This window comes from Myotis nattereri (genome assembly GCF_964212035.1).
Source record: "Myotis nattereri genome assembly, chromosome: 20".
Classification (NCBI taxonomy): domain Eukaryota; kingdom Metazoa; phylum Chordata; class Mammalia; order Chiroptera; family Vespertilionidae; genus Myotis; species Myotis nattereri.
In genome coordinates, this window is record NC_138096.1 from 9,366,047 (window position 1) to 9,389,464 (window position 23,418).

The 23,418-nt window shown below is 43.6% G+C and overlaps 1 protein-coding gene across 1 annotated transcript in view; it reads left to right on the top strand.

Moving 5' to 3' along the window:
• The window catches only part of ESRRG (estrogen related receptor gamma), a gene marked incomplete at its 5' end in the record, with an annotated part of 169,249 nt that overhangs the window by 34,600 nt on the left and 111,231 nt on the right, over positions 1-23,418 (top strand). Inside the window, 2 exons of the mRNA XM_081114534.1 lie at positions 2,890-3,305; positions 17,479-17,595. Coding sequence (XP_080970660.1) covers positions 2,890-3,305; positions 17,479-17,595 — 533 coding nt within the window. The remainder of the gene's footprint in view (positions 1-2,889; positions 3,306-17,478; positions 17,596-23,418) is intronic.

Consider the following 23,418-nt stretch of genomic DNA (forward strand, 5'->3'; position numbering starts at 1 on the left):
TCTGAAAAGAACCATGGACCACTTAAAATAATTAAAATTAAAGTAATAAGTTGAGCCCAGCCTGTGTGGCTCAGTGGTTGAGCATTAACCTATGAACCAGGAGGTCACAATTCGATTCCCAGTCAGGGCACAGGCCCAGGTTGCATGGAGGAGGCAGCTGATCAATGATTCTCTCTCATCATTCATGTTTCTATCTCTCTCTCCCTCTCCCTATCTCTCTGAAATCAGTAAAAATATAGATAAAAAACAAAATAAGACATGGTGTTGCCGGGCAGTTTTGAAAGAGTTAATTGTCATAGCTGTGAGAAATTCAGAGCCGGAGAGAGGAAAGGGAACAGCCATGTTTTAATACCCTAATAACTTCTAACTCTGGTCTCAGATCGTAATGTATGTGCGAAGAGTCCAGTAATTATAAGGTAATGAGTGGAGTGTGGTGGGGTAAGTGCTCTAAATTAAAAGGGATTTGCAGGGCTGTTGTAAGTCAGCGCCGACCCGCTTTCTTTCAAACGTTGACTCGAGGAAAAGTGCTTCGCCCCGAGTGCGTGCGGGGAGCCAGGAGAGCGATCTATTAATTACAGCGCTCGTTAACGTGACTACAGTGACGGGGACGGGCCGCACATGCCGGGGAGCGGGCACCGTGCAGGCTGGCGAGGGGGTGGTTCGTTCTTCTGGTTCTTGTGAAAGGACAACACAGGCGGGTGGGCCGCAAGCACGGTCTTAGGGGGGCTTTCTCTTTCCCATTTGCTTTTCTCACGCCCTGATCCTGCTTAACTTTAGGAAGCAGAATACAATGTCCACGATGCAATATATTGATTAAGAGGCAAATGCTTGCTCTTGGGTTGGTCTTCTTGGGACAGTTAACATTTCCTGATAGGAAATTCCATATTTTTGTTCACTTTATTATTGTATTTGTTGTTGTTAATCCTCACCCGAGGATATTTTTCCATTGGTTTGTAGAGAGAGTGGAAGGGAAGGGAGAGACAGAGAGAGAAAAAGATCGATGTGAGAGAGAGACATCGATGTGAGAGAGACACATCAATGTGAGAGAGACACATTGATTGGTTGCCTCCCGCACACTCCCCAACCGGGGGCTGGGATGGAGCCTGCAACCGAGATATGAGCCCTTGACGGAATCAAACCCGTCAGTCCACAGGCCAGTGTTCTATCCACTGAGCCAACCTGGCTAGGGCATATTTTTGTTCACTTTAAAGTAACAGAGCAGTGGGGGAGGGGTGTGGAGGAAAGCATGAAATCTGTGCAGTGATCAAACATGACTGGATTTATAGTGAAAGAGATAATTGCATTCATTTGGCTGCTCCCCCAAATTCTGGCGAGTAACCATTACTCTGTGGGATTCCCATAAATCAACTTTCCACTGGGAAGCAATTATCTAAGTCCCTTTCTCAACTGTCACCTCTCCTTCCTATAGTGGGCTCTCAGAAGGTTCTTAGGGGCTTCGCTAAAAGGGGTTTTGCACTATGGCTGAGCAGGAGGAAAATAGGACCCATTATATCTTTTCATCTAATTACCTTTTGAGAAACTGAATCGCTGATGGGCCCAACCAAGGGAGACGGCAGGATGTTCCTTCTAGATAAGAGAGTTTGTCGCCATAGATGTCCACATTTGTTTCCAGGAGGGTTCATGTTAAAAGACCACAAGATGGGGAGGAAAGGGGACCATCACAAATCTCTTTTTTTCTCCCCATCACAAAATTTGATGCCTTCTTACTTTGCTGAATATAAAGTATCAGATTTATAGGCGTGGGCACAAGTATACAGTAGGCTCAAATGGCTTCTGCTGATTCATCTCTCCAACAGTGCAAATCACACACACACACACGCACACACACACATGCACATGCACAAGCCCACACACACATTTATTCATCAGTGCTGGTCATGATTTCACTAACATTTTTGGGCTCCAGGAAGTAATCTTTAAACATCGGCTAACATTTTATACTTGATGTCTTTCTACAATGGTCCATGTTTGAATAAAGAAGCAAAGTGACTGAGGATACATTTCCTATGTGTGTCAGATCAATAAAAAGCACAGCAATGCTCATGGAAGAGGGCTGACAAATAGTAATCACAGAGGCACACTCATCGGTTCAGCCTTGACAATAAAAGTTTGGTTCTGCTCTTAAGAAAATGATCACAGGATTTGAAAGTGGAAGGGAAAAGTAGAGTGAAAATAGATGCGCTTCTAGACATGATGCGGACTCTGCAGATCACTCCTCTTCCATGGGTCCATTTAGAGTCTAGAGCACTGATGGTGAACCTTTTGAGCTCGGCATGTCAGCATTTTGAAACACCCTAACTTAACTCTGGTGCCGTGTCACATATAGAAATTTTTTGATATTTGCAACCACAGTAAAACAAAGACTTATATTTTTGATATTTATTTTATATACTTAAATGCCATTTAACAAAGAAAAATCAACCAAAAAAATGAGTTCGCATGTCACCTCTGACACGCGTGTCATAGGTTCGCCATCACTGGTCTAGAGAGTTGATTTAGATCTTGACTGTTGTTCGCCAAGAGAAAAGTACAATTAAAGGAATTGGACCCGTTAGAACTTTTGTTCATGGGCTGCCTGGGCATTTTTATGCAGCCCTGACGTGGCCTTATGCTGATTCCCTTCTTGTAGAACAAGAGATACCGACTAGAGAAGGCATGATGGGAAATCCCTAGGTCTTAGGCAGCGCTCCCACAAGGGGCAATGTCTTTACCATATGAATCCTTCGTTTTCCCTCCTCTTATTCTTCCCTTTCACTTTCTCCATTTACTTTTTTACCTTCTCTTTGCTTCTACCTCTTTTGGTCGCTGTGTTTGACTCTCTCTCTCTCCTCCTCTTTCTCCCTCTGTCTGTCTCTCCCTGAATCCCAGGCTTCTCTGCAGAATGTCAAACAAAGATCGACACATTGATTCCAGCTGTTCGTCCTTCATCAAGACGGAACCCTCCAGCCCGGCCTCCCTGACGGACAGCGTCAACCACCACAGCCCAGGCGGCTCCTCGGACGCCAGTGGGAGCTACAGTTCAACCATGAATGGCCACCAGAACGGACTTGACTCGCCGCCTCTCTACCCTTCCGCTCCCATCCTGGGAGGCAGCGGGCCCGTCAGGAAACTGTATGACGACTGCTCCAGCACCATCGTGGAGGACCCCCAGACCAAGTGTGAATACATGCTCAACTCCATGCCCAAGAGACTGTGTTTGGTGTGCGGGGACATCGCCTCTGGGTACCACTACGGGGTCGCGTCGTGTGAAGCCTGCAAGGCGTTCTTTAAGAGGACGATTCAAGGTTAGTTTGGGAACTGGGGATCCCCTACCCTCTTCCAACCTCACATGATGGTTGGTTGGTTGGTTTCCCTGGTTCTTATCCTTATTCGTCAAGTTTCACTATTGTAGTTCTATCTTTTTTTTTTTTTTGTATGTTTTTATTGATTTCAGAGCGGAAGGGAGAGCGAGAGAGAGAAACATTAATGATAAGAGAGAATTATTGATCTGCCTCCTGCACGCCCCACACTAGTTAGGGATTGAGCCTGCAACTCCAGGCATATGTCCCGACCAGGAATCAAATCATGATCTCCTGGGTCATAGGTTGACGGTCAGCCACTGAGCAATACCGGCTGGGCTGGAAACATCTCTGTAGCCTATTTATAAAACTGCAAAACTCGGTAATGAAGCACACTTCAGGTCTTTGGTCCTTATCAGCCATTGTCCACAGTGTTAGGATACTGAGGACACAGAATAGCTAAAATTTAAATGTTGGTGATTTGATTTTGATAACTTGGAATACACAGCTCTGGATCTAGCTGCATAAAGATAAGCAAATAATTTGGGATAAATCGACAAATACTGTGTATTCTGACATATGAAGGAAGTTCTCAGTATGAAAAACATTCCCGCTTTCTCAACAAATACAGGGTGTTCCCCAAAAATGTATACACACTTTAACAGCTGATAGCTCAATTTTGAAAATGAAATGTATTTTAATAAACACTGCCTTTATAATTATTTAAAGTGTGTGTATACATTATTTTGGGACACCCTGTAATTTCTGAGAACCTACTGTGTGCCAGGCCACTTGCTAGCTGGACTTCTATTTTTTATCTACATTTTATGTTAACATTGTTTCCAAAGGTTGGTTGGGTTGGGGTTAAATTCCTCATACAAATGTCTTGAGAGAAAGACAGGTATTTTGGCAGGGGAGGGAGGTGGGTTACACTCTTTGGTCCTCAGTATGTTTCCTAAAGATAGAACAAGTATTTGAAACATTTTCCCGAGAGTTGTTTAAGCAAATCAACTGGCTTCGCTATTAGCTCTGCAGCAGTGACTGAGCAATCCTTGGGATAAAGCAGTGGGAATTCTGTGCCCAAGTCTTCCTTCAGATGCTGAAACGTGACCAGGAGCCTCGCCGAGCGGGGCCCGGGCTGATCTTGGCATTGATGTGTATGCTCAGCTCCGCTCCGTATTGGAGAGAGCAACTTGCAAGGGCTCTGAGCGGGAGACAGAGATGTCACTGTCCAGATTAGCGCTCTGGGCTTGCCCACCTGGCTGTGCTTGGAGCTGGCAGCTGGGCGCACTGGGTGAGGCCACGTGGCTAGCTCCCTCGGCAGGCGACCCACCACGGTCCTTACTTCGCCCCGGAGAGGCAGTGAGGCACATAAAGGGATTAAATTGTGAAAGTCTAATGTAATAATCAGGGCAGTAATTATAAGGAAGATGGAATAGCCCCTCCTTTCTGTGGCCAAACAGTGATGGCATCTGAACTCCAAAGATGTTGAAGGTGGCCCAAATCTCTTGCATCATCATGGATTCTTTCTTCTTTTTTAAATCCTCACTCAAGGGTATATTCCATTTATTTTTAGAGAGTGGAAGAGAGAGGGAAAGACAGAGAGAAACATTGATGTGAGAGAAACACATCGATTGGTTGCCTTCTTCATGGGCCATGACGAGGGTCCGGGCCGGGGAGGAGCCTGCAACCCAGGAACATGTCCTTGACCGGAATCAAACCCGGGACCCTTTGGTCCGAAGTCCGAAGTTCTATTCACTGAGCCAAACTGGATAGGGCTTATCATGGATTCTTATCCAGATTTTGGAATGGCCGTTGAATCCATTGTCAAGCCTTCGGGCAGGATTGCAGCCAAACTATCTTTGACGTATCATTGCCTCTCTCCTTCCCCCTTTAAAAAGCTCCAGAGAATGAGACAGGATTATGCAACGCGCCTTAAGACCAAGTCTTCCCACGCTCTCCCAGCCCTTGTGGCCAGGGCATTATGTAAGCGGCTTTCGACTCTCATTGACTTGACCAAGGAACATGTGCGCCCAAAGGCCTTGTCACAGGGCATAGTTCCGCCTTAGGATCTTCATTTCTTGTAATAATTTATTTCTAAGGGTGGTTATACAATATGTAAAGCATATACATTTTAAAAGCTGGGAAAAATACTTCTTACACTGAGAGCCAAAAGAACATATATCCAGAGCGCATCTTGAGAAAAGTAATGAGAATTGTTCTTTTCAAAGCTGGATGTGATATTCTGGTTGTGAAAGGCAATTAATTATAGATTTCAGTGAAAGTCAACCAGAAAGCCACATTTTATTTATTGGCTGTTTTCAAGTTATCATTGGACAACGATTGAATTAGGTCAGCACATAGCTAGGTAAAAATCAAGGTGAGTTTTTTTTTTTTTTTCTTTGTTTTTTTTTCTGTTGACCAATCATTTTTTAGAAAACTTTGACAGTTCTAACCTATCATCCAACAGGGTTACAATAGAGGCAATGATTTCAACATCATTCTCCTAGGGTTATTAATTTATTCTGATTTTTCTTCTAATGCTAGTTTTGGCCTCAATTCATAAATGAGTGGAAATTCTTTCTTTTCTTTAATCTTTTGGACCCTTGCTATGGAGGCAAAAGAAAAATATCTTTATATCCAAAAAAGTCAGTACACATTTTTTAATACACAAAACCCTAGCCTCCCAGAAGTTTTTATTTCTATATAAGAATATGGAAAGTACCTGGCCGGTGTGGTTCAGTGGTTGAGCGTGGACCTATGAACCAGGAGGTCACAGTTTGATTCCCTGTCAAGGATCATGCTGAGTTGCAGGCTCAATCCCCAGTGGGGGGCATGAAGGAGGCAGCCGATCATTGATTCTCTCACATCATTGATGTTTCTCTCTCTCTCCCTCTTCCTCTCCCTCTATCCCTCTCTCCTTCTCCCTCCTCTGAAATCAATAAAAATATATTAAAAAAAAAAGATTAAGCATTTGCCTGCTAGTCATATGCTAAAGGCCATGGGCATGGCCTGTGGGTTTGATGTCCCTGACTTCTTTCCACCCTGAATTAATGACTCTTTCCTGAACGGTGGGTATTCCTGGAGCCTCATTCCTAGATGTTGCCTTTTCTTTGCCCTCAGAGCTATTTTGGTCTTAGAATAGAATGTGTGCAGCACAGGAGGAAATGGGTACTTACACATTGTCTGTTACATCATAGGATCTTCCCAAGGAAACATAATATATTAACTTCTATTTAACTTTGTTTTCAGAGGAAGCAATTAGCCTGGTTTGTACATGGGGGCTTTAAACCTCTAACATGTTCTAAAATGAAAATCCAAAATACTATGGCAATGCCTCAGTTGACTTGAAGAGTCTCAGTGATTTATAAGGGCAGATGCAGTACTCAATTAAATATTGAGGTAATATTTTCAAAAGGAATATTGTCTAGAATTCATTTGCGTTAACTCAGAGCTTGCTTTTGTTGTAAGTCTGACATTTTCATGTGTGTGTGTGTTTCCTGGCATTGGATGCCAGTTATGTCTAGTTTTTTTGAAATTCATTAATGTTGCTAAATTATGAATGAGAACTATTATTCTACGCCTGCTATTTTAACAGCTATCTTCAGTGTTTATTTCAATAGTAAAATTTAGTGTTGCAGATTTTCTTTCTTTTTTAATATATTTTATTGATTTTTTACAGAGAGGAAGGGAGAGGGATAGAGAGTTAGAAACATCGATGAGAGAGAAACATTGATCAGCTGCCTCCTGCACACCCCCTACTGGGGATGTGCCCGCAACCATGGTACATGCCCTGGACCAGAATCGAACCTGGGACCTTTCAGTCTGCAGGCCGACGCTCTATCCACTGAGCCCAACTAGCCAGGGCACAGACTTTCTTTGTTGGCTGAGAATGTACAATATGTGAATGGATGTCTCAGGAAATAGCATCATTTGCAGTTTTATTTTTCCTAGTTTTAACTTAGCAGACCCACTCTTTGGAATGAATGAGTGTTTGTAAGAACCCACCATACTGCCTTTTGCCATGGCTGCACCGTTTCCCACCTCACCAACAGGGGTCCAACTTCTCTGCATCCTCTCGAGTGCTTATTGTACCTATTTTTTTCTTCCCCTCTTCTCCCTCCTCCTTGTTCTCCTTCTCTTGAGTTTAATATAATGCCTTTGTTGTACCTGTAATAGATGAAGAATTTGTTCATTTATCATCACAGTAATGGATCTGTTAGTTTTTAGAATGTGCCATGCATGTTGAGTGGTTATTTCTCTGTGCCTGAAGTCTCACATCCACAAATAATGTAATGATGTGATGAGGCTTGTGCTCCTACCTGGCCTCGTAGACTTTAAAAGCTTTTGAAGTATCAGATAATTTTAGAATTAATTTTTCTAGAGAGGTTTTTAGTCCATGGGCAAATTTTTTTAAAAAAAAATACATTTTATTGATTTTTTTACAGAGATGAAGGAAGAGGGATAGAGAGTTAGAAACATCGATGAGAGAGAAACATCGATCAGCTGCCTCCTGCACACCCCCTACTGGGGATGTGCCCACAACCAAGGTACATGCCCTTGACCGGAATCGAACCCAGGACCCTTCAGTCCGCAGGCCGACGCTCTATCCACTGAGCCAAACTGGTCAGGGCCATGGTCAAATTTTCAGTTTTTCAACATAGTGAATTGTAAGAATGTTCCCAAAGTTATAGTTCAATGATAGTAAAGGTTTATAAAGAGGGGGTGGGCAGAAGTAAGTCTTAACAATATTTTATGTTTTTATAAACACTTTTCAGAAATCCCCTACATATGAAGTTTGAGAGTTGACTCTTCAGTAAACCAGTTTTCTGTCTCAGTTCCCTGGATGTTACCCACTAACCCTCATTTCGCCACTGGATTTTCAGTTGTTAGTTTCAGGAATGGGGAATGTCCGGCCCGTAGGCCATATAAGGCCCTCAAAATTATTTGCTCTGGTCCTGCCAAGCCATTAGTTAATTAAATGTTTGACTAAATGTAGCAGGCTGATGTTGTAAGTTGGTCATTTTGTATGGCCCTTGAATGATGTTAAAATATCCAAATGGCCTTTGGAATAAATGTACACATAGAAATGTTTTCTATCCAAAGGTAGTGGCTGCATGAGACTTAACATTTCTTTCTTTCACCAGGTAATTTTTTAACAATCCCCTAACCCCCCTTTTTTATAGTCATATGTCTTAAAAGAGATATAAGCAAACTCATATCAGATTGTTTAAAATTTGTAAGCAGGAAAGGAACATTGAAAAGTTGATGTTGGATACTGAGCACAACACATTTTGGTGGGGGGCGGGTAGGGTTAGCTCAGATATAATACCTTTCTTGTGACAGGTCATCTTTGAGGTCTTTTATGAAGACTCCTGTGACAGGATCCCCACACTATAAGAACTCAAAAATGAAGAAGGCCCTGCTGGTGTGGCTCAGTGGTTGAGCTTCAGCCCATGAACCAAGAGGTCTCTGGTTCGATTCCTGGTCAGGGCACATGCCCGGGTTGCAGGCTCAATCCCCAGTAGGGTGGTACAGGAGACAGCCAGTCTATGTTTCTCCCTCATTGATGTTCCCATCTCTCTCTCCCTCTCCCTCCATCTCTCTCTAAAAATTAATAAAACATTTTAAAAAATGAAGAGACTGTACACATCACGTAGGGGACATCCCACACTGCAGGACCACAGTGTCTTTTGCAAGAAGATAGCATCCTGCCAAAGCTAAATACATTGCATTCCTGCGGAACTTGGATAAGAGATCTTGATATTCTCCATCATTTTCATCAGCGAGTGTATTTTTATTATACACATGATTCTCTTTGAAATGCATTTCAGAGCTTGCCTTCCTGGTGGCGGATTATTATTTTTTCTATCATGAACAATAGCATTATTTTGGGATCTTTAAATTATATTGTTTACAACCTGACACCTGTTGCTTTGACGACAGGTCTGTTTGGTTTCTGTGCAGTTACAGCCACAAACCACGGTGGTGCCGAGATAAGTTGAGGGATTTCTTTTGGAGGTGTTGAGAGATGCCATTCTCTTAAAAGCAACCCTATCCTCTCCCACAGCTGCCCCTGCTCCGTAAGTCTGACAACAGCCAAAGACAATGCCAAGATCCACCCTCACCCTGCTTCTCCGGGCATCACAACTTCCTTTCCAACCATCAGCAATAGCAACGGCGGCAGCCACACAGCTCTCTCTCAGCAGATAGGAATTCCATTTTCTATCTCTGTGCCAAGCAACACTCAATTACTTTCAAAAGATTAGAGCCAGGCAGTGTTGCATCATAGTTCAGAGCATGGAGCTATGTATTTATTTTTAAATCTTATTTTTTCAATGACAGCGGACATTCCATATTATTTTGTGTTAGTTTCAGGTGCACAGCACAGTGGTTAAACCATCATATACTTTTTTAAAAATATATTTTTATTGATTTCAGAGAGGAAGGGAGAGGGAGAGAGATGGAAACATCAATGACGAGAGAGAATCATGGATCAGCTGCCTCCTGCACGCCCCCTACTGGGGATCGAGCCTGCAACCTGGGCATGGAATCGAACCTGGGACCCTTCAGTCTGCAGGCTGACATTCTATCCACGGAGCCAAACTGGCTCGGGCGACAATCATGTACTTTGCAAAGTGTTCCCCGTGGTCTTTCTAGTACCCACCTGGCACCAAACATAGTTATTACAGTATTATTGATGATCGTCTCTAGGCTGTACTTTACCAATCCCCGTGATTGTTTTGTAACTACAGATTTGTACTACTAATCCCTTCACCTTTTACACCCAACCCCCAAGGCCCCTCCCCTCTGGCAAGTATCAGTCAAGAGCACAGACTTTGCATCTAGTGTGACTGGGCTCCCGTCCTGGCTCAGGTACTTGCTAACCATGTGATGCTGGGTGAGTTACCTCTTGTCTTGGTGCCTTAATTCTCTCATCTGCAGAATGGGGGTTCGACAATGTGAAGTACATAGATGAATGCCTGGCACTATTAATGTTTATTCTAGGTACTGACAAGTAAGTGGGTTCTTTTAAGGAGTATTAGACTGGATGCCAGGGTATTTGCGTTTTAGTCTTTCTTGCTATTAACTAGACCATATCTTGTAAAGATGGTCAGGTGTAGGTCAGTACATATTCGTCCATATGTCTATGTGGCCTGCACGAAACCAAGGGGCGGAACCAACTGGAATGTAAGATCTCCTTGAAGCTTAATATCTTATAAATCTGTGTTGCTTTTTGCCAAATGACACACCATTGGTGGATTGTTTTGAGTTTTATTATGTGTAATTGACTATGCTTAGGTTTTTTTAAAATTAATAATTTGGAGTAGCCCTAGCTGGTTTGGCTCAGTGGATAGAGTGTCAGCCTGCAGACTGAAGGGTCCTGGGTTTGATTCCAGGCAAGCGGGTGTACCTTGGTTGTAGGTTCCATCCCTGGCCTTGCTCGGGACACATGTGGGAGGCAACCAGTCAATATGTTTCTCTCACATCAATGTTTCTCTCTTCCTTTCTCTCTCCCCATTTCTTCCACTCTCTCTAAAAATCAATGGAAAAATATCCTTGGGTGAGGATTACGCCCCCCCCCCCTAAAAAAAAAAGATAGCACTCAACTTACATGTGCATTATAATCCCAGCTATAGATAGTATTGTTTTGTATGTGTGTGTTTTTAATTTATTATTATTTTTTTAATTTAAATTCTTTAGTGTTTAAAGTATTACACAGGTCTCCATTTTCCCCCATCGATCTCTCCCCAGCTGTCCCCCCCCATGTGTTTTTTGTTTTTAATTACTAGTGGTATGAGCAGAAAGTAGCTAGAAACAAAGCATTAAAAACCAGAAAGAGAAGGAGAGAAGGGGAAGTGATCTCTCTGTGTGGAAAAACCTTCACTACCATAGACAGGGGGTTTTTGTTCTTTTTTTCTGATTTGGGCGTTTAAAACAAAAATACTACAGATTATTGCAATGCTCGGTAATTGTATACTCAGGAAATCCCATTATTTTTAAATCACTTACTGTTGGAAAGCAATTGGATAATCCCCGCTTGGAATGCCCTGCGGGTCATCGCCACCCCCTTGGTTCTGTTAATAAAATTAAAACAATTGGGGGAGATACGGGGATGCTTGGAAGTGGGTGTTATCATTGTGATGTCTGCACCTGGGAACAAGGGGGTACCTCCCAGGAACCATAGCAGGCCTATGTGTGAGCCATGGGAGTTGGAGAGGAGACTTGTCATATACTTTTATTTTGAGATGCCAGGCTAATTTACATCCCTCAGCCCTTCCACTGCCAAACTGTAAAAGTCCATTAAGTGAAAGGAAGACACAAATTAGCCACCGGCAGTCCGGGCTGGAGTTTTGCATCCACCCTGTCATTCCCCCGCCTTCTAGCTGTGAGGTTCTCTTAGGCAGCGAGTGAGAAAATTATACAGCTGTACACTAATTGTACAAAAGAGTCTGCAATGAGGAAGCGGGGCCCAGGACTTTCTGAAAAGTCGCCAGGAGGTATGTGATACCTGGCTCCATCATTTTTATCAGCCAGCTTTAAAGCCCACAGCTCCAGGCCTAGCCAGTCTGGCTCAGTGGATAGAGCGTCAGCCTGCGGACTGAAGAGTCCCAGGTTCGATTGTGGTCAAGGGCAGGTACCTTGGATGCAGGCTTCTTTCCGGCCCGAACCCTGGTCGGGGCACATGCAGGAGGTAACCAGTCTATATGTTTCTCTCACATTGATGTTTCTCTCTGTCTTTCCCTCTCTTTTCTACTCTCTCTAAAATCAGTGGAAAAATATCCTCAGGTGAGTATTAAAAACAAACAAACAAAAAACCCCTACAGCTTCCAGGTTGATCGGCTCCCTCTCAGCACAGCTCACTCCCCCAGCTCCTGACAAAACTGGGAAAATTCCCCTCCTGTCATCAGGAGCTGCCCAGTTCGGTCCCGGTGCCGTTGGACAAATGCGTCCCAAATCAGAGCAAACAATAATGCAAGACATCTCCGTGTCTGAAATGAGGAGCCGGGGCTGTGAACAGTGACTTCTGCCTCATCCTGAGCATCCATCCAGGGTTAGCATTGCAGGCGCCCACAGTTGCCCTTGGAAATATTGTTGTCTCATTTTCACTTGCATGAACCGAAGAAAACAGGTGCCCCATGGAGATCGTGGGTCGTCTGGGAGCCGTGTCTTTGAGCCATTACCAAAATAGATGGGACATTGTTACCCAGGGGCGTGGGGCAGCACTGATTTTTTGGATAAATGCTTTCTTTATTGAGTAGTAAAAGCACCAGGGAAGGTTTTTCAAGGGCAGCAGCTCTGTAGACTCTCAGATGCATCAAAGACTTGGTTGGGTGGGTGATCATAGCCAACAACAAGGAACCGAGCAACTCAATGGGAGGGCTCGGACATGAGAGAGGTTTTCCTCCAGCAAATAAGTTCCTTAGCATGATGCTGCTTTGTTTTTCTCCAGATGTAAACCAAGGTGTTACTTAGTGAAATCAAGGTTATTGTCCACCTATGTGAAGACATTTATTGAAACATGACACTTGGCTGAAGGATACCTGGTCTCATCCTAAACAATTTCTGTGCATTTAAGCTGAAACTACATGTTTTGGAAAACACTCAGGACCCCACTCTATTTTTTCATCTATTCACAGTGAAATTCTGTTTCCTTTTTAATATATTTTTTTTATTGATTTCAGAGAGGAAGGGAGAAGGAGAGAGAGATAGAAACATCAATGATGAGAGAGAATATTGGTCCTCTGCCTCCTGCATGCCCCACATTCGGGATGGAGCCCACAACCCGAGTATGTGCCCTAACCGGAAATTGAACTGTGACCTCCAGGTTGACAGGTTGACATTCAACCACCGAACGCTCTTGTGGCTATTTGAAGTTTCTATTGTTTGAAGAAATTTTAAAATCTTTACACAGTTATGCATAAATTTAGCTACTGTTGTTGAATCACTCCTAACTATATTCTCCAATGTGGCTGCAATTCTCACAGTACCTAAACAATAAAGTATTATAATTAGATAGAAATTAAATAACTAATTCTCTCTGTATTCTATATTTTCATTTTATTTTTATCATATTCATATCAAGATGCATTTTTATTTTCTTTAAAGCCTCTTACATTCTTTTTACCTTTTCCTCCCCAGAAGTTTTTATATTCTATTGTTTTTCATTTCTTGGTAATATCTCCCTGTTTTGCTGTGCATTTCCATCTTTGCCAAAGCTACTTTTCAGGGTTTTGATAATTAATTCAGTTTTCTTCTACTTTTTCTGATTTGGAGGATGTTTTTCCTAGTGTCCTTAAAATTGCCTCCTAATAGGATAGCCCACTCACTTGACCTTGTGGACATGGCTGTATTATAACACAGTAATTGCTATTCATCAAGATGACCTTGAGATTTCATGAAAATATTAAGTTGTTCTAAGAGTATTCCTTTGCTTATGTACTAGCTTTTCATGGAAGACTAGAGGCCCAGTGCATGATATTTGTGCACTGTTAGGGTCCCTAGAGGCTGCAAGCTGCCAACCTGGGCCTCCCTCCCTTCCCCCCGCCGGCCCTGCTCCCTGGTTGAACTCCCGGACGACCTTCCAGCCAAGGGGACAATTTGCATACTATGCTTTTATCATATAGGATTGCTATGCTGCCCAAGAAAGGTCCCTTGCCTCCAGGACCTTACCCTCAGATGGGTAATATGCACGGGAAAAGGTGTAACAAAATATGGCATGCCTTGCTATGACGCAGGTACCTAAAGAGATATGAGGACCAAGAAATCATTTTCTGCTAGGCTGGGCTGAGCCATTTTCATGAGCGATTTGGCTGGGATTTGAGTTGAACATTGAGACTTGGAAGTAATTTTAAGAAGAAAAGAGGGCCACAGATAGATCATTCTCAGGGAAGCCTGCAGGACGCAGCCAAGGAGAATCAATCACAGTGGCTGCATCAGAAAGTTCATGTGAGGTGATAATGGCCATAAACCTGGGAAAGCCCATGAGCGCCCCATTGGCGGGGCTTCGTTAGCCAGTCTAACATGGTGTATTTAATCTCGGAGGCCCTAGGAATCTGTGGACTTTTTCTTACAAAAGTAGGGTGGTGACTGATCAAAGCAGTCATCGGAAGAGGCATAGGAGGGAGGCATGCGGCCTGGATTAGATGAGGACTGGATGGAGGCATCGTGCCCAGCTTGGAGATCGCTGCCATAGTCCAGGTGTGAGCTCACGCAGGCCCCATTTAGGTTCCGGTCGGAAGTCTACTATTGTGAACGACAAGGGTATACTTTTCAAAGAGGAAGAGGAACTAGTTTGAAAGGAAAGGTGATTATTGGAGAGTGGGGCTGGGGTGCGGATGTTGGATCATCCCAGTAGAAGTTGCCAGCACTGGGTTGAGAGGGTGGCCCTAGTGCTCACACCTGCATACTGGAGCGTGGGCCAAGTTTGCCTTCGTACTGACATTCCAGGCATAGGAAAGGGAAGAAATACTGTTTGGAAAACTTTTTTTTTATTTTATTTTCTTTCTCACTAGTCATTGTCTTCCTAAGGGAGCAGGGACCTGGGTTTCTTTCTATTTATTTTATTTTTAAAATGTTTTATTGATTTCAGAGAGGAAGGGAGAGGGAGAGAGACAGAAACATCGATGATGAGAGAGAATCATTGATCTGCTGCTGGTGGCCTTCTGCACGGCCCTCAGTGGGGATTGAGCCCATAGCCTGGGCATTGCCCTGACTGGGAATCGAACCAGCAGCCTCCACCGTGGTCAGCAAACTGCAGCTCATGAGCCACATGCGGATCTTTCGCCCCTTGAGTGTGGCTCTTCCACAAAATACCACGTGCGGGCGCACATACAGTGCGATTGAAACTTCGTGGCCCATGCACAGAAGTCAGTTTTTGGCCTGGGCGAGTCTATTTTGAAGAAGTACTGTTGATATTTGGCTCTGTTGACTAATGAGTTTGCCGACCACTGTCCTAGTGCATGAGTTGAGCTCAACCAACTGAGCCTCACTGGCTCTGGGTTTCTTTTCAAATAAGGATGGGGAGGGCCTTGTAGATGGAAGGTTCTAGTAGTAACTCCCAGGAAATTACTAGCAACACTCTTGATGTCAAATTTTCGGTGATGATTAAAGAAACTCTGCAGGGAAAAATGGTTTATCTAAGTTCATATTCTCAATCCCTTTATTCTCAGACATGGCTCAGACAGTCTGGTTGCTTTGACTTGGTTTTCTATGTCTGTTGCATCAGTAATGTCTTCGAAGAAGGTGATGGGTATGCTTCTTTGGATGCAATTAATATTACTCTTATTATTTAACCTCTTATGGTAAAAAGTTGTGTTTATTATTGTACCCTGGATTGGAACCCTAATTTAGCCAAACTATTTGGATGGGTTTATCTCAAGCGATAATGCACAACCCCTTTTTAAAGTCATGCTCACTGAGCCAATTTTCAGTGGTTATAAGCGGGGAGTTCTTCCTTCCTGTGGAATTAGTGGTAGCTGAGGATTTGAGTCTGTACCGTCTTGCAATCCACTAATGTGATATTTACCGAGGAGGCATCAGTCTGGAGAAAGGTAGTCAATATAAATCAGTGTTGACAAAGTGTGATTAACTCTGAAATATTTCATCAATGCCGCAGTCCCAGGCAGCCTCTATGCTAATTACTAGTCTCTGTGCCTAGTTTCAGGGGACTCGGACAGACCCTGGGCACAGCAGACACAGAGCAGCAAAATTGCAATTATGCTGAGACCGTCTCTGATGACAATTTATGCATCTGGTGTGATGACCTCCCCCTTCCCAAGAGGGCAATAAACAGGATGCATTTTCATTAAGATACTAATGCACTTAATCACCAGGGGAAAGGGTTAGGAAGGAGCGGGAGACCTTCCAGGGCCCTGGGATGGAGCTGATGGGGAGAGAGGCTTTATTCTAAAGGCAGCTTCTTGGCAAAGCTGGGGGCAGGCCCGGGGTGCCTCCCACATGCCGTCAGTGCCACTCATTGGAAAAAGCAATTCCAGATGAAGTTTGGATCTTCTTCCGGCTACATACCGTGTGGAATGTGTCAGCACTACCACTAAATGTAAACTCAGATGATAAAAACACAATTTCGCCGCAGTGTGTTCTTACCCCTAACACTTTCATGGGGCTGAGGGGTTTGCATTTCCTCCTGCAAGTGGTGTAACAAGGGCAATGAGGATGGTGATGATGAAGATGAGAATCACTGTTTACCAATAAGAAGCATTTACCAAGCACCGAGTTGTTTTGTAAGACTGTGGTTCAGGCCACAGCAAGAATCAGGGAACCTCAGGCATGGCTGCCCTCTAGGAGCTTCCTGCAAAGTCCCAAATGAGCCCGCCGATTATTGTCTACAATGAAGTTTATGTCAAAAAGGCAATACGCCTGCCTGACCGATGTGGCTCAGTGGTTGAGTGTCAGACCAGGAAGTACGAGATTGCCAGTTCCATTCCCGGTGTGGACACATACCTGGGTTGCGGTTCCATCCCCTGTAGGGAGAGTGCAGGAGGCAGCCGATCAGTGATGTTTCTCATGGATGTTTCTATCTCTCTCCCTCTCCCTTCCATTCTGTCTAAACAACAATAAAACATATTGGGGGAAAAAAAGACAATATGCCTTGATGCATCCCAGCATTAGTCACCCGAAGAAACCCAGACTTAGCTAAAGACCATAGATGCATGCCCCACGGACACCAGTAGTTTGGTGAAGGCCTAGGAAGGCGGAGAAAGGGGTGGATGGATGGAGGTGGGCAAAGGGTGGAGAAGAGGGAACAACTGAAATGATGTCAGCATTAAAATTTTTTAATAAAAAAAGAGAAATCCAGACTTGACGATACAAGAAGATAGTTGTGATGCTTGAGGTTTCATAGAAATAATCTGCTTCAAAATGCCTTTGGATCGTGAGATCCCGGAAGACTGGGTCTTGGCCCGGGTGAGCTAAGCATCAAGTGAAAGGCTCATTCTGAACAGGAAGTTTTGAAGAGCTGCACCAGATAGCTTCTCGGTGCTCAATGTGTCTTCAGTGGTTGTCACAGAGCATCCAGCCTCGTGACACTTGTCACTTCCTCGTGCCTACTGTTTCATTTTGCGGGAAGGGGACAGGAGTCGGCCACTGCCTGGGGACGCTCACATTTCCTGGGTCTTGCCCATCTGACGGCTTGTTTCCTCCCGACCCCGTGTTTCAGGGAACATAGAGTACAGCTGTCCTGCTACGAACGAATGTGAAATCACGAAGCGCCGGCGTAAATCCTGCCAAGCTTGCCGCTTCATGAAGTGCTTGAAAGTGGGCATGCTGAAGGAAGGTAAGGCCCCTGGGCGGCAGCCCTGCGCTTCAGGCTGGGAATGGGAGGTGGGGGGGGGGGCACAAGGAATTGTCACAATGCGAGAGAAACCAGGAAAAGATGGGGGTCACAGTATGTGCCCGAATCTGAGGGCGGAGCGCCTCCTCTTTATCTGACCGCTCTGATGCCTCCTGGCTAGCTGCTGACATCGCCAGGAAGGGACAAGGTAGGACATACCTGTTGTTTGGCTCAACCCACCAGGTAGGTTTGGGCAATTCTGGTTTTCTTCATCCTTAAAATTTCCAGAAGGCGGAAGATGGAGAGCAACCAGGAGGCGACTGTTACTGTCTTTCTGCATTTCTTCTTTATCAGGTTCGCAGAGAGATTTTTCCCATCTTTATTGAGCTAGGATTGACAGAGTATATATTTAATGTGCCCAGGTTGCTGTTTTGATATACATGTATTTTGTAAAATAATTGCTATCATGTAGCTAATTAACATATCCATCACTTCATGTAGCTACCATGTTCTTCTTGCTTAATTAATCTTAGATTTAAAGCACAGTTTTTTGTCTTCTAATCTTATCTTTTGGATTGATTTTCTATTATGAAGAACTTGGGATCATGACATTGACATTGTTGCTCTCAGTTGGGGAGAAGAGCAACATACACAAGATAATGACCATGCGAGTGTGTACTCTGCTCTGAACACACTGACTAAGCTCACACAGCCGGGAACTAGAAGCAAATTGTCAGATTCTAGAATTCGCTCAACTCCCACCCATATCAAAGGTCCTGAAATATTTGTGTATCTCAGCATATCTGTGAAACTAACATTCTAGCTCAGAGAAAATTTGTATGTGTGTTTTTTTTTAATTTGAAAACCCTAGATTTAGCTGTGTGTGTGGGTTTGTTTTTTTTTTTAATGTATCTTTGTGCATAGGAATGCCTTTGTAAATGCGCGTGTTACATACTGCCTTTGAGTTATACTATCTCCTTCTCTTCAGAAAATTTGTCAGAATTTAAACTAAATATGGTAGCTTTATAAAGGAACAAAATGAAAGCGTGGTCATTGACAGTTGAGAGAAAATGAGGTAAAGTAAATATTTAAATGTACAGCTTCTGCGAAGTCAGAGACTGCCTCGTTAGGGTTGGCTCTGTGAGTTTGTTGTGTTGTTACTGGCGATCACTGGCTTTTTAACCTCCACATTTAAAGATCCACGTGTGTTCCCCAAGAACGAACCGGAGCTTCACTCGGTGTGGCATTGCCCACCTCATCACTTTTCCTGGTTTGTTCTTATTCCACGAGTTTTCCCTGGAGCAGTATGATAGGACAATGAGTAGATCAGATCATTTGGGGGTGGGGGTGTGGAATTCACACCATGTTTCTCTGTGGCTTGTCCAGTGAGAATGAACTCCTTCCTTGATAGGAACAGAAAAATGCTTAATGAAGAGTCGGGAGCTGAGAAGTCATTGTTTTCAAAGAGCAAGTCCATTTTTAAAAGTGTTATGGAAGTAATACATGAATTAACAACTTTTGAGTTGATGTGTCGTAGATAGTGATTTTATTTTCACAATCTGGAGCACACTGGATACACCTCCATTTCCAGATGGATAGAAATGTTCTGATAGGTTTGATGTTACTGCTGCGATTTACACGACTGTGTGTCCTTCCAGGTATGAGAAGGATAGAAAACAGTATTTTGCCCCGAATACTTTTACCCTCTTGTGGTTCTTAAGCAGGAGCCATCTTGAAAGGTGCTTAGAGCGACTCAAGAGCTGTGAATTGTGTCTAATTAAATGTTGTTGGTGAAAGGCAATGGGTGTGGTGCTTATGTAATATTCATGCCTCTTCAGTTCGAGCCTGTAGAGCAGCCGTGGGCAAACTACAGCCCGCGGGCCGGATCCGGCCCGTTTGAAATGAATAAAACTAAAAAAAAAAAAGACCGTACCCTTTTATGTAATGATGTTTACTTTGAATTTATATTAGTTCACACAAACACTCCATCCATGCTTTTGTTCCGGCCCTCCGGTCCAGTTCAAGAACCCATTGTGGCCCTCGAGTCAAAAAGTTTGCCCACCCCTGCTGTAGAGGGTCTCTCTTCAAGGAAATGGCTGCTGTGGCTGATCTACTCATGTAATAATTCATTTTCCTCTACCCTCTTATGCCTACTTTGATGGGCAAATACCAGTTCTCTAAGGCCCTTCCCCCAAAGAGGGAGGATGGAATGGTTATGAGCAAATACGGAATGCTCTTTTATTTTTGTACTTGAAAACAAAATGCAGTGACAAACGGCATTCCGTCCGGCATATAAATGCACAGTTCTGCATGGCCATCGCCTTGACTGCAGACCAGCCCTCTCCGCCTGGAGAGAATGATCCCCTCTTAAGTGTGTCTTTATGGATGGAGAGGGAGTTGAGTCCCAGGCAGTGTGTCAGGGATCAGGATGTAGTAAATCTATTCAAATGTAAACCTGTTCAATTCAATTACCAGCCCCTAATAAAATTTGCTGCTACAACCCCCGTGTTGACCACGGCGGTCCACGCAGGCTGGTGGCTCAGCGGGTCTGGAAATTGACAGACACAATCTATTTAAACAAAAAACAACAACATTAGTTCTCAAATCTGAAATGAAATCAGGTTTCCACAGCTCTGATGGGGACCTTCTTTCCTTTAACAGGTATTTTCTTTAGTCAACTAGCCAAATGCATCTTAGATAACGCCTTCCTGAGGGAAATGAAGTTTCTTTCCAAAGGGCGATTTATAGAAAAATGAGACTTTCACTCTTTAAAAATAATAATCCTTTATTGATTGCCATTTCCTTTTTTTTTTTTTTGTTAATCCTCACCAGAGGATATTTTTCCATTGATTTTTAGAGAGACAGAGAGAAACATCGATGTGAGAGAAACACATGGACTGGTTGCCTCCTGCAGGAACCCGGGCCAGGGCCCAGGCCAGTAAGGAGCCTGCAACTGATTCCTTGACTGGAATCGAACCCGGGACCCTTCACTCCTCAGGCTAAAGCTCTATCCACTGAGCCAAACCAGCCAGGGTTTGATCACAATTTCTGCTAACGACCTGAGGTGCAAAAGGGGAGTGATGGCTCAGTGAGTGACCAATTCCAGTTATGTTATATTGCATATAATCAAATTCCTACCAGATATGCCTTCTCATGAGCCAGCACCAGAATAGTATCTGAATGAATGACATTTGATTTTAAAGTTAGAATTTTTGAATGAAAAAATTGTTACTAGTTGAAGCCATGAAACAGATGTGTGGAGAAACAACAAAAAACCGCAATATAACAAAACTCCAAGAAGTACACTTAAAAAATGATAGTTTCTACAAATCTGAGTGGTTACACCATTCCGCATCCTGAAGAATTCTCCTTTTTTTTTATTTCGGTCTCGGGCTCTACTTTGCTGGTAAGCCTCAGGAATGATGGGCCAGCATGATGTTTATGGCATCATCCCATACTGTATGTCAGAGAAAACCCATCTGTTACAAGATATCTGGTCTCCACATTCGCCTTTCATTTTTTGCAGGTATTGTGTATTTGAAGGGGGAAAACAAGACCTCCTCAAGGTGCACCCATAAATCTGGCCAAGATTTATTTTTATTTTGATCCTTCTCCTTGGGTGCTTAAAGATGACTGCAGGGCCAATGCATTCAGTTTTCTCTCTGTCGGTGGCAAAGAGAGACATTTTATGAAAGCAGTAATTATTTTGCTTAGGTACAGAATTCACTGATCAAAGGATGAAGGGTGTTTTGCTGTTTATTGCCGTGATGGGTTTCACCTTGGCAACTCAATTATTAATTTTTATTTTTGGACTCTTGCAAATGAGAGCAAGACACCCACCTTTATGCACAGTATGGCATGCTTGCATATTGAAGGGCGGAGGACCAGTTTAGCTATGTCATGGGAAAAAGTGGGCTTTTATACTTTGCCTTAAAAAAAGGGAAGGGTTCTTTAACCTTTCTTTGTTAAATTTATTTTATTTTGTTATTTTTTGGTAATCACCCAGGATATTTTTGCATTGATTATTTTTAGAGAGAGTGGATAGGAGGGCGAGGGACAGAGAGAAACATCAATGTGAGAGGGAGAAAAATCAATTGGTTGCCTCCCGCATGGGCCCTGGGGATTGCCTGCAACCGAGGTATGTGCCCTTGACCGGAATCAAATTCGGGACCCTTCAGTCCTCAGGCCATTGCTCTATCCACTGAGCCAAACCAGCTAGGGTTTAACCTTTCTAATCTTTAGTGTCATCATCAGTAAAATGATGGTAGCAATAATAGTGTTTGCCAATAAAGTGTTGTGTCTAGGAAGATATGTAGGTTAAGTGCTTGTCGCCCAGTGTGGCTCAGGTTAAGGATCAGATCAACATCAGCTGTTGTTGCTGGACACAGTCAGGGTCAAGTTTTAGACTCAAGTCCTGGCAAAATATTTCTGGATTTTACGATGGTACCAAAAGGATATGCACCGCATAGGAATCGTGCTTCGGATTTTGAATGTTGATCCTTTCCCAGGTGAGCAATGGGTAGTAGGATGCTTTCTTGTGATGCTGGGCAGCGGCCCTGAGCTCATCTCCTGGTCAGCCCCGTGATGACCAGGGTCAGCCAGGACACCCTGCAGTGTAGCCAGTGTGTTAGGTGATTCTGCCCCACGGGGGGCTGATGGAAGTGTTCTGAGCACATGTCAGGTGGGCTAGGCTGGCTCCGATGATCAGTTGGGTAGATTGTTACTTTCAAGTTCACCTGGGTGTATCAGGAGGCAGCCACATCCTTCCTGGAAGAGCATCCTTAGTGCATGAGATAGCACGGCTTTATTCATGTCGCTGCCATGACATCTCCCCAATCAGTTGTCTCGAACCCCCAGGACATAAAGAAAAAATGATCCCAGAACTGTTTTTGCTGCCTTCACAGCTTGCGTCTTGATTTATATACGGCAGCGGGACTCCCAGTCCTCTGGGTTCACCCTTATCAGCAGGCCAGCAAAGAGCAACTTCTCGGTCTAATTGCCCTTCTGTTTATAGCTTCCATTTTAATAAAATGTTATGTAAAGGGTGTAGCATTTTCCAGGTAGGTTCTCTTTAAAAAGAAAAAAAAATGAAGCGACCCCAGTCATTTAGTAGCAAGCAGCTGTGTTTTTGCTTACTTAAAGAACCTGCTTAGCAAATGCATCCGAACAAAATCTCTTTTGTACAAACTCCCGAAGAAGACATTGCCAAGGTGAATTTTTTTTCTCTCCCCCTGAAGTCTAATATCATTATGTTGCCAAGTCGAAAACAGAAATTATCGGTAGGGAAATTCGGGTTCTCACCGCCTTCAAAAAGCAGAACAAAGAGAAGGAGGAAGCTTTAATGGTATTCAAGGGAAATATTTCTGTGTTAGATGACAGGTAATAGAACCGCGTTGACCTCCCTGGTATTTCTTGCACTCTCTGTTGTAATATTATCCTAAGAAGCTCCCTCATTAATGCAGAGTGGTAGACAAAACTCCCAAGTTATCAGATCAGCAGCAGCAAAGAGTGCCTTTTTGTGAGCTGTCTTGACACTGAGCCATTGGGGAGTATATTTAAGGTGCCACCGAAAAAGTTATTTTAAGTAGGTACACCAGTCGGTGATTTTGTTGTTGTTGTTCATGCTTCGTTTGTTAAAATATATTTTTATTGATTCCAGAGAGGAAAGGAAAGAAAGAGAGAGATGGAAACATCAATGATGAGAATCACTGATCAGCTGCCTCCTGCCCGCCCCCTACACCAGGGATCGAGCCCGCAACCGGGCACGTGCCCTGACCGGGAATCAAACCATGACCTTCTAGTTCATAGATTAACACTCAACAGCTG